This window comes from Phocoena sinus, chromosome 6, assembly GCF_008692025.1.
Source record: "Phocoena sinus isolate mPhoSin1 chromosome 6, mPhoSin1.pri, whole genome shotgun sequence".
Taxonomy (NCBI): Eukaryota; Metazoa; Chordata; class Mammalia; order Artiodactyla; family Phocoenidae; genus Phocoena; species Phocoena sinus.
This window is the reverse complement of record NC_045768.1, coordinates 75,551,718-75,571,295: the sequence shown is the minus strand read 5'-3', so window position 1 is coordinate 75,571,295 and position 19,578 is coordinate 75,551,718. Positions and strand designations below refer to the sequence as shown.

Here is a 19,578-nt window from a genome sequence, read left to right as displayed (position 1 = left end):
CATTAGAATTGGAAGAGAATCATTAGCTCAAGCAGGCACATGAAACTGAATTAAAGCCACAGGTGTCATAGTAACATATTGAGGCTATATACTATAACCAATTTATTAAAAATAGGTGTTACATAATAAACTAGATGGTCTCATACCACAGTAAATGGTGGTACTAAAAGCGAAGAGAATAAAAACAAGATTTTTATACCTGCTTTCTCAAGGTATGACATTTCCTGCTCCCTTTGAATGTTCAGAGTCAAGGTAAAGTCTTGTGTTATTAAGATGTTGGCTATCTGATTAACACATGAAATAAATCTATCCTCCTGTGATATATAAAAATAAACTTTATAAAAATAACTTGTTATTAATTTAAATTTCCTCTTAAAGGGTCAGTAGAACCTATTTCACTCAGCCTTAGTTACAAACTACAGATATTAAGTTTTGAAACTGCTGACATTTTCAGGACAAAGTACCTTATTTTAAGAACATTTTCCTTAATCAAATGAACCAAATAGACAAATAAACCTATGCAATTCTTAAATTTATAATCTGGGAGTTATTTTTTTGGATAAAATATCTATAAAACATGTACATATAATATTTATAAATCTGACCTGGGTATCGTAACTTTTCAGATAAATGATGAAATAAATGAGGACCTAAATGTTCTAAACTATATAAGGTCCTCAACAGGGTATAGCTTATTATTTCTTATTCTTTAGGTACCTAGGAAAGTATTTTATATGTAGTAAATGATAAATATTTGCTAAATGGTCTAAAACCAGAACAACAACAAAAGGAAGTTTTCAAGTAAGTGCTTGGTCACCACGAATATGGAATTTTCTTTGTAAAAGGGAAGAGACTTCCAGTATATTTGTAATTTTTAAGATAGCACTTTAGGGACTTCCCTGGTGGTCCAGTGTTTAAGACTCCGTGCTACCAATGTAGGGGGCCTGAGTTCAATCCCTGGTCAGGGAACTAGATCCCGCATGCCACAACTAATACCCAGTGTAGCCAAAAAAAAAAAAAAAGACAGCACTTTACAGTAGCATCAAATGATAGATGGGGAAAATGAGATTCCTTTGTTTTTCATCAATAGAAAATTACATTTATCCTTCAAATAGTTCATCCTTATATTTAAAATCCTATTCTTCATCAAATATTTACTGTACATGCAGAGGTAATATGACAGTATGTTTGATGTTACATAATTTTGGTTAATTATTATCCTTTTTCTCAAGGAAATTGATATTGATAAGTTTATGGAACAAAATGTGTGCAGTATTAGTATGTACAAAATAGCTCATCTTCTGTTTGCACTGCTTTAGACAGTAATTAAGATCAAAAAGTCAATAAAGAATAATTATGTTAACTAATGCTGTTGTCTGAATATTTGTGTCCCTCCAAAATTCATATGTTGAAATACTAACCACCAAAGGTAATGGTATTAGCAGGTTGGGGCCTTTGGGAGGTGATTAGGTCATAAGGGTGGAGTCCTCACGAATGGGATTAGGGCCCTTATAAAAGAGATCCCACAGGGCTTCCCTGGTGGCGCAGTGGTTGAGAGTCCGCCTGCCAATGCAGGGGACACGGGTTCGTGCCCCGGTCTGGGGAGATCCCACATGCCGCGGAGCCAATGGACCCGTGAACCATGGCCACTGAGCCTGCGCGTCCGGAGCCTGTGCTCCGCAACGGGAGAGGCCACAACCGTGAGAGGCCCGCGTACTGAAAAAAAAAGAAAAAAAAAAAAAAGATCCCACAAACCTCCATAGCCCCTTCCACTATGTGATGATACCTTGATAAGGTGCTAGGTATGAACCAGTAAGAGGGCCTTCACCAGAATAGGACTATACTGGTGCCTTGATCTTGGACTTCCCAGCCTCCAGAACTGTGAGCAATAAATTCCTGTTGTTTATAAGTAACCAAGTCTATGGTACTTTGTTATAGCGGCCCAAATGGGCTAAGATAACTACACTACATCCATTTATTATCTTTGTAGTCATTACTGTCACTGCCACATTTACCTTATAACGAAACTCAAAGTTACTTGGTATTTGGTCTTTAACCAGGTTATATATAAAGATGCACAAATAATCTACATCTATGATTAGATTACTAATATAACAACTAATTATCAATTAATAATTGAATAATGAAATAACATAAATAGCCCACTGAATAATAATGTGCATTTCATTAGACTGGGGCTTAAATCTCATAATTCGAATTAGTTAAAAAGCTCAGGTTAGGGACTTCCCTGGTGGTCCGGTGGTAAAGAATCCATCTTATAATGCAGGGGGGGAGGATTAGATCCCTGGTCGGGGAACTAAGATCCCACATGCCGCGGGGCAACTAAGCCTGCATGCCACAACTACTGAGCTCACGTGCCTCAACTAAAGCCCATGTGCTGCAAACTAGAGAGCCCACGTGCTCTGGAACCTGCATGCCACAACTAGAGAGAAGCCTGTGCGCCACAATGAAGAGCCTGCATGCCGCAATAAAAGATCCTGCATGCCTCAACAAAGATCCCGTGTGCCGCAACTAAGACCCGACGCGTTAAGCTGGGACGAAGTGAGAGAGTGGCATGGACTTATATACACTAACAAATGTAAAATAAATAGCTAGTGCGAAGCAGCCACATAGCACAGGGAGATCAGCTCGGTGCTTTGTGACCACCTAGAGGGGTGGGATAGGGAGTGTGGGAGGGAGACGCAAGAGGGAGGAGATATCGGGATATATGTATATGTATAGCTGATTCACTTTGTTATAAAGCAGAAACTAACACACCATCGTAAGGCAATTATACTCCAATAAAGATGTTCAAAAAAAAAGACCCAATGCAGCCAAAAATAAATAAATAAATAAATAATAAACAAATCTTTTTAAAAAAAGAGCTCAAGTTAAAATTGCAAATGGTAGAGATGAAGATGTTCTTATCCATCTTAGATTTTAAACTCCAAGACGTAGAAATTTTATTTCTCTGAATGAAGATAAGATACATAAACAATACAATTTGTATTGCAAATATTCAACTTTTTAAAATAAAGAATATATCAGGAAAAACCAATTAACAAAATTGTAAAGAATTAAATGGCTCAGAAGTTAAACTACCTTATACAAGTTACTTATAAATCTGTTTGATTTCTAAATGGAGTGTACTCACGCTTGTCTTTCAGTAAATATAATATCCATACTTTGTGTTTCTCGATCATTTTGAGCTTTAAGCTGAATAAAGAGTTAACACAAAAGTTATTGATAAAAATTACCATTAGGCCAAACTATCTCTTTAAAGGTTGTTCTGATTATGAACCAATTAGAGATTATTATAACAATCATAATGCCACAGGCAAAGTTTTAAAAAATACAGTATGCTTCATTTAACAAACCACTACAAACACCAAATACAAATAAATGGTCTTTTTCACCAGGCATTGTAATCTCACACCAAAAATATTCATTGTTTACTGATCTGTCAAGTAATCTAATGTAAACTTCATTAATGTAAACAGAATTTCAAGATTTTTTTAAGTGTTCAATAGTTGATTAGTAATATGTGTTAAATTTACACCCAATGCAAAGTTGTATTCTTAAATCATTTAGGATTTTACCTGAGTACTCCTAGTTGACTCTACCTGAGGCATATTCAGCCTAGAATTTGGACCCATCTCAAAAACTAAGAAAACACAAAGATTTACTTTTTTACATTTGGCGTTAAAAATACAGTTTTTAAATTAGGAATTCTCCTGTGTTTTAAAGCTAAGAATAATTTCACTACATTATCATGCTTTTATTAACAGAATCCCACTTAGAAAAGTCATTCTATAAATCCTATCTTTTATAAAATAGGCTTTGATTGTATAAATAAATTATAAACTATGCTATAAGTTGTATGTTATTTTCTTCCAAATGTTTATAATCAATTAAGCTAGCAATTATCATTTTACTGTTGTTCTACCAAATAATCCAAGACCACTGAACATAAATTCTTCATTTACTAATCAAAAGTAGTATTATGTCTGGCATCATATGGTAACTATTCATTTTCTCCCTTTCTAATAAAACTCTTCATTGAGTACTCAGCTCCATTTCCACAAACATTAACCAGAAGTATTGCAAACTAATTCATATACAATTAGTATATATATATACTAATTTATATAGAAGCTAGTTTATATACATAATACATATTATGTATATTATATACATAATATATATGTAGACGGGACTCCCTAACTAATGCTTAGTGAGAGACCAGTTTAAACACAGCCTTGCAGAAAGACACTGAAGCATCCACTTGGGAGAGCCAACCAACAGGAAGAAATTTTAAAAGAGCAACTAAAGGAACTCAACTATAACAGTAGTATTTAGGATCAGAGTAATACCTATCTCCAAGGTACATAAGGTTTTATCAAATTATTTCTAGATATAAATGCTTTGTTTTGGAGGCAATGTAGATCTATCGCTTATACTTATAAATTTTCTTACCATGTTGTAATCATTCATTACTTCTTCCATTTCCGTATTGGTATTAAGTTTATCTACCAACTAAAAAAGAAAGTACAAAAAAACCATATTATATTAGTCTTCATACAATTTTCTCTGTAATCCATATATAGGTATTCAATCTTACAACTAATGAGTAGTCATTTAAGTATTAATACTTCCAAGTACTTTACATTCTAAGACAAAAACAAATATTGAGCTATCTAAGTAAGCATACACTATGAATTACGGCAATCAATAAACTACATCTTTAGGGTGGAAAAGTAGGCAGTAATGAACTACTCTTCCTGCTGATCGTACCTCAAAGAGCTTTGTCTGCTCTGAAAAGATGTCTGAGCTTATAAAGAAGGATGCTGAGAAGACAAAATCTGGGGGAAGATCTCTCACTCTCTCTTTTTTTTTTCTTTTCAGGGGGGAGGAATGTTAACGGATTTACAAATTTACACCAGTGTAAATGTAAAATGATTTTTCTTGGTCTTCTAAAAATTAAAAAAAAAATTTTTAAAAAAGCAGGGCAAGGCACAAATAGAACACTAGTTTAGTGTACTTCAAAGAGTTAGGCAATGACAGGAATAGCAAACATATTTATCTATTTACCTTGTACCAAACCCTGTTCTGAACTTATTAGATGTATTATTTCACTTAATTTTCACAATTACTCTATGAAGTAGATATTTCGTCCACATTTTGCAGATACAGAAATTTAGCAAGGTTGTAGAGCCAGAATCTGAACAGGAGGCTACTAAAAGCAAACTATTTGGATGTAATTGATTTTAAAAGACTAAGCTTTCCTAATGTAATATAAATTACTATATATCACGTTTTTCACTTGTGATATGAATAGTAAGTGCTAATGAGCTCTAATATTTATTGAGACCTTACTATATGTTAGATATCTGGCTAACTAACTGCTTTCTCTGTATCAGAGAAAAACCTACAAATAGCATATTTCACATGTTATTAATATTTTTATATTAAGTAAACTTACCTAATGCATTCTAGTACAACTAAAAATCCCTTTCATCTAATGTCTTTTTGTATTTTATAAAAAACTATTTTTTGGGCTTCCCTGGTGGCGCAAGTGGTTGAGAGTCCGCCTGCCGATGCAGGGGACGTGGGTTCGTGCCCCGTTCCGGCAAGATCCCACGTGCTGCGGAGCGGCTGGACCTGTGAGCCACGGCCGCTGAGCCTGCGCGTCCGGAGCCTGTGCTCTGCAACGGGAGAGGCCACAACAGTGAGAGGCCCGTGTACCGCAAAAACAAAAACAAACAAACAAAAAAACTATTTTTCTCATATTTAGAACAGAACATCATTTACAGAATATTATGGATTATAAAGTCCAACAAATGTGAAAATTACAATATACTATAATCAGATAAATTTTGTTTATGAGTACAATGTAACAATATCAAGTAGGTATATCATAATTTACCTAACCATTATGGTGGCATGTTTCTTATTTTGTATAACACTATTTTTTTTTTTTTTTTTTTGTGGTACGCGGGCCTCTCACTGTTGTGGCCTCTCCCATTGCGGAGCAAAGGCTCCGGACGCGCAGGCTCAGCGGCCATGGCTCACGGGCCTCGCCGCTCCGTGGCATGTGGGATCTTCCCAGAACGGGTCACGAACCCGTGTCCCCTGCATCGGCAGGCGGACTCTCAACCACTGCACCACCAGGGAAGCCCTGTAACACTATTTTTTAGTTGGAGAAGTGAGATAAAAGTTTTCAATAAGTCCAGAGACCACTGCTGCCTAAAGTACCTACAGACTAGGAAGGAAGAAAATTTTGCCACTAGAAATTTTCATGGGACCAAGATTACCCCAAAGATTGAGGCAGTAATCAACACTGCCAACGGGATCATTTCTTTTGTAAATCCACATTAGGAAGCATCTTCTGGAAGTCCACATTAGGAAGCAAAACTATGTTTACGTTAGATACTCTATTTTGACAGAAGGCAAACACTGTATTTTGAATGAAACATACTGATGAAGGTAATTTGTGGACTAAGTAATTAAATTTTTAAAATTTCATGATGACAACACTCCATAGAAAGACAAAAACATTTTTAAAGTAATGACATTGCTAGTACCCAATAAATTTTATCTACTTTAAAAATTATTATTTTAACATTGTTAGGGAAAAAATGTGTGCATGTTTCTGTATTTTTAAGTATTGATAAATTCTTTTTTTTTTTTAAAGGCTTGAAGAATACTTATCAATCTGTTAAGCCAAATTATTTCTGGGGAGGGAAAGGAGGGAGAAAGCAAAGCGAACTTTAATATCTACACTTTCTATGGTTTCAATCTTTCTCACTACATATGTATTCATGTATTATTTGGTATTTAAAATAACATTTTTTAAACTGGTAAAAAACAATGAAAATATTCAAAAGAAATTCAGAAAAGAACAAATACCATGTTTGTAGTCTGCTAGTTGTCCTTGAAACTCTTTGATTTCAACAGCTAAAGTCTCAGCTCTGGAAACATAAAATAAAAACACTCATAAATACAGAAATAGGCAGATGAACATTATGAATATTATGTATAACTACAAATTCAGTATTAAACTCCTGATACATACTACATTAAATGTTACTCAGAATAAAAACATATCTTGCATACTTTAACTGCAAAATTACTCACCTCTTTTCATATGACAAATATACTGAATTCTCTTGATTGTACATTTCTATTTCTTTCTGAAGTTTATTGATTTCTGTTGTAAGTTCACTTATTTTACTTCTAAGTGAAAAGAAATTAAAAAGTCAGTAATACTTCCAATCCAGAAAACAGTCTCTCTAGTTAAACAAAACAAACTTTTCATAAATGTGTAACAATAATATAATGGTTTTGTGAAATTTCACTAAAAAAAAGAAAAACAATTTAAGTGGCTTATTTGATTAAGGAGGTATAATCCCAACTGATAAACTGATACAGGTTCTCTATTCATTAAGAAAGATGAAACACTACTGGTATGGAAACCTGGGCAAACTGGTACAATCTAAGACAGAAGTAGATACCTAATTGTCACCCTTACAGCTCTTGCTACCCTCTAGGACAGGGTTTCTCAAGAGCAGCACTATTGACATTTTAGGTCTTTGGATAATACTTTGGTAGGTGGGTGGTATTCTGTGCACTGTAGGATGTTTATCAGCATCTCTGGTCTGGATGCCAGTGGCACACCCCCCCAAACCTAATTATGACAACTAAAAATGTGTTCTAAAAATTGCCAAATGTTTCCTTGGGGGGCAAAATCACTGCCAACTGAGAACCACTGCTCTACAGTCAACTACACAAATAGGTAAAAGTATTTTTTAATACAGAAGCACAAATCCTGAAGAAGAGAGGCAATGCAATGATGAGAAACAGCTCTATCACCTTCCCTTCTTTTGATTAAAAAGTGGCTGGATATCAAAAGATGCTATTCAACTGATGGCCTCACTATCTTTCTTACTGATGTCAACTTTGAGGACAGATGGAGAAAACCTATCCTTCTCCTATTGCCTTCTGCAGTTTGAGAATCAAAAGGATTCAGGTAATTGAACAACAAAAGAATTAAGAAGGACTAAGAAAGAAAACAGAGCTTTCAGGACACGATACAAGGATGCATTAAATGGAATGCAATTCAGAGAGAAAGAAGATATAGAGGATGAGCCAACAAGAAAACAAAGTGTAATGGAAAAATGGAGATAAGAAAGTAGGACACCTGAGCAGAGAAAAAGGTAGGTATAGAAAGAGAAAAGCGTTCTTAATTTAGAGCTGCATACTTAGAGATATATAACAAAGCTTATGAATTAATTAAAATTAGGCCACATTTATAGCAACTGACCAAATACATACCTACTTAAAACTCTGTACTAAATATATTATAAATAAGCATATATATTTTACCATTAATACATATACATATTAATACATATATCATTAATACATAATATTCATATATGTTTGAATAATATATTTCAGAATAACTAGTGAAAGAAGCATAAAAGATTATTATTATTAAATGAAAAACAGTGAACTTGAAATATATAGTTCACATACATTCAAATACATAAAATTTAAAACCTCAGCCTAACTGTATCACATTTTGTGATGACATCTATTTACAGCCAAATTAACCAAAAATGATGTTAGAATACAAAATTCTTAGGAATTAACAGACACCTAATTATCTTTTTTTTTCATCTTTATTGGAGTATAATTGCTTTACAACCTAATTATCTTAATAAGTACCGTAGTTAAAACTTCATGATCATGCATAGAAAAAAAGTATTTAACATACCGAAGAAGCCCAAGATAATAAGATTTGTCTAAAATTTGCCTCTGGGGACCTAAAAAACATTTTTTTAAGTATTAGTGTTCAGTTTGAAAATGCCATCAAAATAGCAAATCCAAAGCACAACCAGAATTACACTCAACAGCTCTCTAATAGTACTCACAAATGCCCCAGTAAATCTGAAAATAAGGAAGAAGCACTGAAATAGAAAAGAGAACTAATATCTTAGCATCATGACATAACGGAAGCTTGAATTAAGACCACAAAGAGTGTCAGGACAATGGACTCAAAAAAACAAAAACAAAAACAGTGGATTCTACAGGTCAGGTTGGCTGAATGGAAACTGGGTCTAAGGGGGTCTAGAACAGGGCTAACCAAAAGAACTTTCTGCAACAATGGAAATATTCTATAGCAGCACTGTCCAATAAAGTAGCTACATGGGAATACTGACCACTTGAAATATGGCTGGTGCTACTGGGAAGTGAATTTTTATTTTACCTAATTTTAATTAATTTAAATTTAAATAGCCACATATAGCTATTGGCTATCATAATGGACAGCGCAGATTTAGACTACAAATTTCTCAATGTAGGCAAGATATTATGATTTTACATAAAATTTTCACAGACTTTTTAGAAAGAAACATAATCTTACATTTCAGTAGGACTAAAAAAGTATTCCTAGGTTAAATGTCCCAAACCTTGAGAGAGGTAAAGTGCCCTGCAAGGCATGAGAGAAACGGCTAGGGAGTACTGACTGAGGTCTATGCTGAGAAGAGGGAGAGAATGTCTCACTAGAATGGGAAATGAGAAACTGGAACAGGTAAGAGCAAAAGTCACAGCAGATAGTGGTGCATGATGGTAACAATCAGAACTCTTTCGCACAAGGCTTTGAAGTAGAAAATTACTATCTTAAATGATACTGGTCCTGTTCTAAAGGAGAAATTAACACAGTAATAAAATTTGATGAATTCTCTATAGAATTGTAGTATGTTTCTTACCCTTGTTTTTAAATAACATTAAACATAAACACTTCTATGAAGACATTTTTAAAGACTAAACAACTACAAAATTTTGACTCATTTTCCTTCACAGTATTGATAATTATTAAGCAAGCATTTCTAAATAATCAATTGTTTTTTTTTTCTCATCTTTTGGCCACGCCACACAGCTTGTAGGATCTTACTCCTCAACCAGGGATTGAACCCACACCCCATGCATCGTAAGCATGGAGTCTTAACCACTGGACCACCAGGGAAGTCCAGTAATCAATTGGTTTTTAATATTTAGTGAGCTAAGGGTATTATAATACAAGTAAGAAAATTTAAGTCTCCTGAAAGGCATGATATACTGCATTACAGAATGTAGTATGACATCTTATAATTAATTTTGTACCAGTAGAGTATCTTCATCCCTGATAAGTCATTTGCACAAATACAGAAAATAAAAAGCTCATTATAAAACAGTTCACCATGCTTTGAATTATATATATATTATAGACCAACTTTCTGAATCATAACATATAATATTATTATGCCTTTCTAAACACAGAGAGGCATAATGAGAGATGTAGTATATAAATCTATGCGTTAGCCTCACTTCCTTACTTAAGCATTATAATGGAATATTATTACCAAAAGTAACAATTCTTGATTCACTACTCATAAATACACAAATACCTTACCAGTGTCATTTTGGTATAGAAACCAAAAAAAAAAGTATTTCAGAATATTTCTATATAGTACTAGAAATCTAATTTTTATTCCTGAGCTTTTCTTTTCTTCAAATTATTTCAAATTTCTTCAAGTTAAGCAAAGTTTACCAACAAGAACCTACTGTATAGCACAAGAAACTATACTTAATATTTTGTAAAAACCTATAAGGGAAAAGAATCTGAAAAGGAGTATATATATACACATATATGTATATATAACTGAATCACTATGCTGTACACCTGAAATTAACATGACATTGTAAATCAACTATACTTCAATTTAGGAAAAGTTATAGCAAACTTTTATGTTAAGAAAAATGAAGATTAAAATAGCTAATATATGTATATAACTCCCTAGTTCACAATGAATTTTCACATTCATTCTTTTATTTAACCCTTACAATTTTGTGAATCAAGGAATAAGAATTGAGTAAAATAGCCTCTTTCAGTCTACAATTCTGATTTAGTAATATGATACTGTAATACTTGTACAAAATACACTCATCTTCTTAAAATAGATACCTTTCATCCCAGTTTTCATTCCACTCAAACCTTGTTGTGTCACAGGACGATCAGCAACTCTGATTTGAGAGGACAGAACTCCTACTGTCCCTATGGGACCACCACGAGAGCCCAGTCTTGCTGTTCCAGGTGGCATCTAAATGACAAACAAGATTCAGCTTTAATAAACAAGAAAAAGACTGTGCCTCTAATATTGTTAAGACTGCAAAGAGAATATTAAAAAAAACTAAGATTCTATATAATTTGTAAAATTTTCCTTACATTTTAAATGTCTGAAATATTAAATAAAATTAACCTCTAAAATTCTATGATAATTAAATAATACATTTCTTTAAAATTTAAAATTCTATGTGTAGATGTATTTATAGTACTCCCAAACTGGAAAGGAGCAAAATGTCCACCTATTTGTTCTTATTTAATCATAGGAAATGGTTATAATTCCATTTCTGTAAAATAAAGTCTGGAGGATTACATTAAAAAATAGTAACAAAGTTAATCCCTATATAATGATATAATAGTTCATTTTTATTTTATATAATTTCATATTTTCAACATTATTACAGTAAGTATATATTACCATTAAAATCAGAAAAAAATAAAGAAATTTTCATCTTGAGAAGAAAAGATATAATTACATCACAAGATAGCCATATAAGTATTAAAGAGTTTCCATCATTCAGCAAGCATTCATAATTATTACTCTACATGATTCTCTACTTCAGGTCTGCAGAATCTAATGTAATATTATACACCCTGAGGAAAGGTCAAAAGACTCCCTTCTTGTCAGTTCATATAGTATGTACAGGCATGGGAAGGTATAAAGGACAGCCTGAAACTGTTCCAAGATATCCTTCTTTTGTTTATCTTCCTTTCCCTCTTTTCTTTTTTCTCACTCTCTGTCAAAGAATAAAGTAGTAGATTTAAATATGTAGTAGAAATTTTAGATAGAGGTTAGATACAACCATTCTGGTTGATTTTGATTGTTTTTAATTCTTTTAGCTGGTAGCCTCAAATTCTATCAGCTAACATAGTTCTCAAGTGACTCTGAGAAGTACTTGGTAATTAATTTGAGTATGGGGGCCAGGAACAGTAACACATTCCAAAGAATACATTGTATACAGGAATACTGTCAACTACAAATTCAAATGAAATGAGTTCAGGATTATCCTGAGTGATCTTTGGGAAAGAATGCTAAATCTCTCCTTGGATAAACCTTCTGAATAATTTCCTCTTTGGCTCTATGCAAGCATAATTATGACAGCTACTCAAATAACTATATCACATAAAAAAATTTACCAGATGAAAGTATAGAGAAGAAAGCATAAATTAAAACTGCACAGGGCTTCCCCTGGTGGCGCAGTGGTTGACAGTCCGCCCGCCGATGCAGGGAACACGGGTTTGTGCCCCGGTCCGGGAGGATCCCACATGCCGCGGAGCAGCTGGGCCTGTGAGCCATGGCCGCTGAGCCTGTGCGTCCGGAGCCTGTGCTCCGCAACGGGAGAGGCCACAACAGTGAGAGGCCCGCGTACCGCCAAAAAAAAACTGCACACATTAAAAAGAATGGAGTAGGTATTCATGTGTTCACACAGAAATATATTTACAATACCTTATTGAAAGAAAAGGACAAGAGAAATAAGAATGTATACATATAGCACTGTCCTCATTTTGGAAAATACTAAAACCATACAATTATATATGGATGTGTGTTAGTGTTTGTAAATGGATAGAAAAAGGTCTAGAAGGATATACATCACACCTTAGACAATGGTTATACCTGAGGTAGAAGGAGGGAACTCTGACACTTTTCCTTTGCATGTTTTACAACAAGCATTACTATTTTAGTAACTGCAAAAATTAGTTAAAGCACCTGGCAAACAGTAGGTGGCCAATATATTTCAGATTCCTTTTATAAATATTTAACAAGCATAAATTCTTACTATCAGAATAATAGAAAAAGATACCCTCGCTCAGTACCATATATATGAAGACTTTAGAAAAATCATTTCAGTATAAGTTGATGATGTTGATAATATTACCTAAAACTCTAGAAAAATCTTAAAACTTAAAGAAAACCTAACTTTAACAAAATTATTCCCTCCAAAAATTGCTGCTCTTCTTATTATTTAAACACAGGACCCAACATTATCTCTAGTTTGCAATTAGTCTACTGTCCGAGCTTGAGTACCTCACACGCACCTTGAGATAGGCAAAACCATCTCTTGTGAGCATCAGAGAAATAACTATGAATATTTTGGTGTATTCATTTCTTTCTATGTAAATGTAAATATATATATCTATCTTTATGTTAAACGGACACCACACTGCTTTTTTCACTTAATACTGTACTATAAAGATATATTATTTCCTGAAATATTTTTTGAAAATAATTTTTAAAGGCTACTTAATAGCCGATTATAGGGATAGACATATCATAATCTATTTAAGATTAACCTGTTGTAAGGCCATTTAGGCTGTTCTCAAATTTTCACTATTATAATTATAATGAAAATGTAATAAATTATCCTTACAGGGTATTATTCTGCTTAGAATTATCAGCTTATAAAGTTTACCAATTATTTCTAATGTGGTGTGTTTCTCTTACTGATTCACTGATTTATGACACTCTCTATCTTACATTAAGCTCTTAACATTTACTAGTTTGTTTCTAGGCTGCTGTAGCAACCAGAACACTGTTTTACTTCTTATATTTTTATATTAGAGTATTGTACTTTTTCTTATTTTTGCCTTTGTACCGTTCTAAGTGAATGCTAGAATAGTTTTACAATGATATTCCTTCCCCTACCCCAAGAGAAATCTCAAGGAATTTTGATTGGACATAGGATTTATAGCTTTAATACAGAAAGAGCTTTTACAAATGAGTAAACTTTCCTTTTTCATTTTAAGAGTCTGAATTCTATGTATGACATATATGTTGCAAATACTTTTTTTTTAACCAGTTTGTCGTTTTTCTTTTAACCTTTTTATGATGTTTTCAATTTTTTTAAATTCAAATATATAAATATAAAAATACTTTCCTTTCCAGTACTCGATGTTTCCTGTTATTTTTACAAAGGCCTAGCCTACGCCAAGTTTATACAAAATACTTACCCATATTTTCCTCTAATACATTTATGGTTTCATTTTTTAAATATAAAATTTCTAAAATATCTAGAATTCTGTGTGAGGGAGGGATTTGGTTTTTTAAAACAAATGGTTTACCAGTTATTTGAGTGCACTACTGAATACTCCATGTTTTTCCAACTAATTTGAAATGTCACCTTAATCATTAATTAAATTCTTACACGCCCGATTCCATTTCTGGTCTTTTCCATTTCACTTGGTTTTGGCACCAATACACTATACCACTTAAATTATTGTAGCTTTAAAATAAATTTGAATATCAGCATGAGCAGGCCTCTTTCTCATAACAGTGTCTTTCAAACATTCTCCCACATTTATACTTCTAGATGTTTTCCAGAAAACATACTTATATAATAGTATGTTTTCTTTATAAAGAAAAACAAAGAAGAATCTCTTATTATAGACAAGCTTTCCAAATTCTACCAGGATATACGCATAAAACTTCAATTATTTGTTTTAAACTTACTCCAGTTGCCACTCGAATATTTCCTGATGGGGGCCGTGTTCCAGAAGGAGGCCTTCCTGTCAATCCAATCCCACCTCGAGAAACAGGCCGAGCTGCTGAAGGTTTGTGATTACTGGCCATTGCCTGCTCACTTTAACCACTGTTTGGAAACAAGGAATAGGTCTCCTTTGGTATCTTCTGTAGCAAGATAGTAGTGACCTGCATACCCTTCCTTCAAACATTTAATCCATGATGACTTTTCTTGCAAATTGCCATTCCAGGTATCACTACGTACAAGGTTGAGCTTGCTTTAATTCTGTTCAGATTTGACATTAATGTTCGATTTAGAACCATGAAGTCATTTATTACAATATGCTCTCCTCATTTCCCTGTTATCTTATCAAAATGCAAGCCCCTCTAGATATCTTTCTCTCTTGGACTCTCACCCCATACTCTAGTAAGCTTCCTCTCTCCCGGCAAAACCAGTATCTTTCTTCTCTGCCGATATTTTCTCTGTGATTTCTGGTCTATAATAAACTCCTTTATATTCTCAATCCTATTATAAATAGTTCCTTTTACACTTTGCCTTAACAGGTTCCCGTCTTCTCCTGAAAATGCTTTTGGTAGTGAAAGCTGTTTTAGCTTCCTGTCCCACAATTCCAAAGCAAAGGAGTACACCGCACCCTCCTTGCTCCACTATGTCACTGTCAAAACATTATTCTTCCAAGTTTTTAAAAAAATAAACAGGATTCTCTTCCTTTGAGGACCAAATAATGCAACTATATTGCCTTGCATCTTTCTTGGTTGCTTTTATCTAGGGACCTCCTAATCTCTCCCCCATGTTTACTAGTCTTTTGTTCACAGTCCTCTATTCCAGTACCACCAACATCCTGGATGACTTCCATATGGATACTGGATTCAATATGTAACATTCTAGCTTCACAGTTCCCTGACCTAAATTTCAGTAATCATTTCAACTCTATTTTAGTCATTCATAGCCATGGCCAGAGCTGGAGCTTGTCATCATCTGGAATTGCTTCATCTCAAATATCTTAATTGAAACACTTTATTCTCTGGCCTTAATTTCCTCTCCTTCTACCTTTTTCTCACCTTTATTCTCACTACACCTCCCCTTAAACTATTTCCTTTATTCACTCATTCTCTCCCAGTTTACCAGCCCCCTCCTTTACTCATCAGAATATATTATTATTTAAAGTTTGGGCTAATAATTTAAAATAGCATTTTAAAATTATGGGTCACAACCTATTATATTAGTAGCTTATGAAAACAATTTAGCAGGTTATGACCAATATGGTTTAAATATGAAATAAAATAGAAAATACAAGGGAGTTCACTGCACATAGGAAGAGTACTGTTTCATTAAATTCTTTTTCAGTTATATTTATATAAATTTACACATATGTGTATACTGGTCTATAATGTAAAATATATGTCCTATTATAGGTCATGTTTAAAAGAGCTTTAAAGATACTGAACTAGAGAGATAATATGGAGAAAAAGAGTGCCCAAGACTCTGGTCTCAGGAATGTCAATACCTAGAGATTGCACAGAAGAGGAGAAACTAGTATGAGACTGAAAACGAAGACTCAGAAAGCAAACAAAAAACCAGGAGTGTGTGTCAGAGATGCCAAGAAAAGGCAGGAATGGTCAATGCCATTTTCTGCTGGGAATTCAAGTAAGATGAATACTGAAATGTCCATTGGAATCCCCATCCAAGAAACCATTAGTGACCTTGAGGAGGTCAGTTTCAAGGACTCCTTTCCTTCTCAATATTAAATTACTGTCTCAGGAGCACCATCAACAAATTTGCAGCCTTGAACTCTTCTTCAACCCTTCTGGCAAAATCAGAAACCATTCTCTACATTCAACCTGGACTGCTGAACACTGTTGATGGAAATCCCAAGACTATACAGGCTGGAGAACTGCAAAGCCATAGTAACCAAATTTAGATGGACCCTCATCTCAGAAATTATTTTATTAATCCTTTATAAGCTACTCCGTCCTTGATGATTCCAATTCTTAACCACTTTTCTAATTAAGTCTGTTCCTGCCACTCTCAGCAGAGACTCAATTTCATAATTGAGAAAATTAAGACATGAAATCTATCACATTTGGAGCACATAAACTTTCCTATATCCACCCTGACCTCCAATCTCAATAGCCATCCTTTCTTTCATTCAAGATCAGTCTCTATTCTGATTTATCCTCTTGATCCCATACCTCTGGGACATTAGTTCCCTCTCCTTACCAACCTCCTTCTCCCTCACCCCTGCCCCAATTTCCTTTGGGGCATTATCCAGCTCTTACATATGTCTTTAAACTTTCTCCTTTCTTTCAGTCTGTTATCATGTTCCATTCTTTCCTAACCTTAAAAACTAATTTCTTGATCCTGAAACCACCTTTAATACAGTTTTATATGTCCTTTCTCTACACAGGCAAACTCTAAAAAATAGCTTATATCCATTATTCTCTACTTTTTCCACTTCCTCTATCTCCTGGATTCCTACTATTCCATTCAAATGGTTCCTGCCAATGCAGCTAGGAATGTAAATGTCATCTCTCTGTTACTGGTGTCCACTCCTACATGAAACCATCTCCGTGACACTCCCCTCCTGTTTCTCCTTTTTCAGTCTCCATCTTATTCTACGTGCCTTTATTAGCAGCATTTCTCAAGATATCATCCACAGTCTATTTTTCTTTTTCCTCTTTAAGTTCTCATTGTGCCACCTCATCTACACTCAGGGTTTTAACAATAAGCTAATGACTCACAACACCGTATCTCCAGTCCTGACTTCTCACAGTCTAAGGTGTTTATATCCAAATAATTACTTGACATTTCCACTTCAATATATCATCAGTATTTCAAAATAAATATATCTAAATGTAAACTCATTGTCATCTCCCCCAGATTTGCTCTTCCTCTTGGTACTAACTCCTAGCCACGCAAGTCAGAAACGTAGTCCTTGATTTCTCCCTCTCCCTCATTTCCCATAGCTAATGAAATAATACTACTGATTTTATGCCTAAATGTTTAAAATCTAACTTCCTCCCCATTCCTATAGTACTGCTCATGGCCTCATGGACTCAAGTGGATTATTATACTGGCCTCCTGAGGGGTCCCCTTGCATAACACACATCTTGCCTGTTATCCTCCCTAGGAATCCTTCAACGACCAGACCATAACCACCCTCACCTTTTTCAATTTGAATTTACAGGGCTGACCTAAATGCTACGATGGATCCATACACATCTCTATCCCAGGACCTATCACACCAATTGAAATAATCTGCTTAAGTATTTCTCTACCTTGAAGGCAAGAGCTGGATCTTATTTATCTTTATATCCCCAGCATATATCTCAGGGCCAGGCAAAAACTTTCTGTTCTTTTGTACCATCTGAATTTCCTCCCACATGAAGGCATTGCCAGTTACAAAAATTTACTGAATTATTAAAAAGGAAACAAATCATTTCTCGAACTAAAATGGTTTCTCAGTTTCTATAGCCCATGCCCAGTACTTCTTCCCTGGCTTTCCTTAGCATCATTCATGATCAGTCCTTGGATTACTTCTCGTCTCTCCATAATATTTCATCCTTTTCTTATAACTTGAACTAGGCCGATTACTCATAAATCAGTATCTCCTGTTCTGTCCTTTAAACTGGACACCAATTCTAAGTTTTCAACTGTTTATTGGGAATTTCTATTCAGATATCCCATTATCACTTTATATTTAATATGTTCACGCCAAACTTACAACCTTCGCATTCTAACTAGCTCAGTGATTCTATTTTCTTGCCATTTTGAACTCTTCGGACAAAGTAGTAAAATTACTACTATTATTATTGCAAATAGAAAAGTGAGTTTCATGAAACAACTTTTTGAAAGGCAGACAAGGTCTGTGGTCAAAACGGTTTCTCCCAGAGAAAGCTAATACAATAAACCTGTTTCCAACAGAATTAGTCAGTGTTAATCCAGCTTTCCTGAGGAACTTTAAGAAAATGTACGATATATAGAATTTCCACCTGATTTTCTTTGCCACTGCTTTACTATCGTGGAAGAAGTTTAGTTAGCATTAGATCAGTTCCACCGGGTAAAATAAAAGGGAGAGGCACTAGTAACAAATATGCCACTAACTCCGGGGTTAGTCATTCAAATGTTCACACAATCGCTGGGGTTATTCACACAACCAAAGAGGTTCCAGAAAGTTTAGGGATGCTAACGGAGCTCCGTCAGTTACCAGCCATATTATCCTCTCTGGACGTGTTTCCTTATCTGCAGTGTGGAAGCGAGCTCTGGCTTGCACAGCCGTTGTGACGATTCCAGATACTTCACATGAAACATCTGGCTCCTAATTATTACAATCATTATCCTCCCCGAATCAACCATTTTAACATATAGGAAGAAGTGGAAAGTTGCTAAGTCCCTTCCGCTCTGACCAACAGACAGAAATCTATTATTACTTCGAGTAAAATCCCTCAGCCCACAGTGAACTTTATCTTTGAGGCGCTCGAATCGTTCCCTCTGGTCTCGCCTTCGCAGGTCTCCACAAGGGACTGTTTGAGGTCTCTCCTCACGCTCTGCCGGACTATAAATGGAACTTCCTTGGCGGAGGAGAACACCTAAGAGCTGAATTTATTTTGTTTGAAGCGCATCAGCATCTCCAAGGGTAAAATAATCGGCAAGGGAGGCAAAGAGGGACCGGGATTTCTCACCTCCGCCAGCGCTGAGGGCGCGGAAGGAGGGAGGTCGCTCCGCGGCCGGGCGCGGAAAGAGCGAAGTCGCACGACTCAAGGGCACTCGCACTTCTTTCCGAGCCCTCCACCACCGCGTAGCCCTCTAGTCGGGCCCGCGAACCCGTTAGCTCACCCGAGACGCCCCGCTCACCTGCGCGCAGCTTTCCTGGGCCCTCAAGGCCTAACCCCTAGTGGCCGCTTGCCTTCGCGTCTCCCGGCAACGGGGGCTGGT

General features: G+C 35.0%; 1 protein-coding gene across 1 annotated transcript in view; it reads right to left on the bottom strand.

Moving 5' to 3' along the window:
* The window catches only part of IFT74 (intraflagellar transport 74), an 80,284-nt gene extending 60,706 nt beyond the window's left edge, over positions 1-19,578 (bottom strand). The window contains 8 exon segments of the mRNA XM_032636066.1: positions 3,155-3,216; positions 4,477-4,540; positions 6,915-6,971; positions 7,138-7,236; positions 8,780-8,828; positions 11,009-11,144; positions 14,616-14,754; positions 19,498-19,578. Of these exon segments, the coding sequence (XP_032491957.1) occupies positions 3,155-3,216; positions 4,477-4,540; positions 6,915-6,971; positions 7,138-7,236; positions 8,780-8,828; positions 11,009-11,144; positions 14,616-14,735 (587 nt within the window). The 5' untranslated portion in view covers positions 14,736-14,754; positions 19,498-19,578.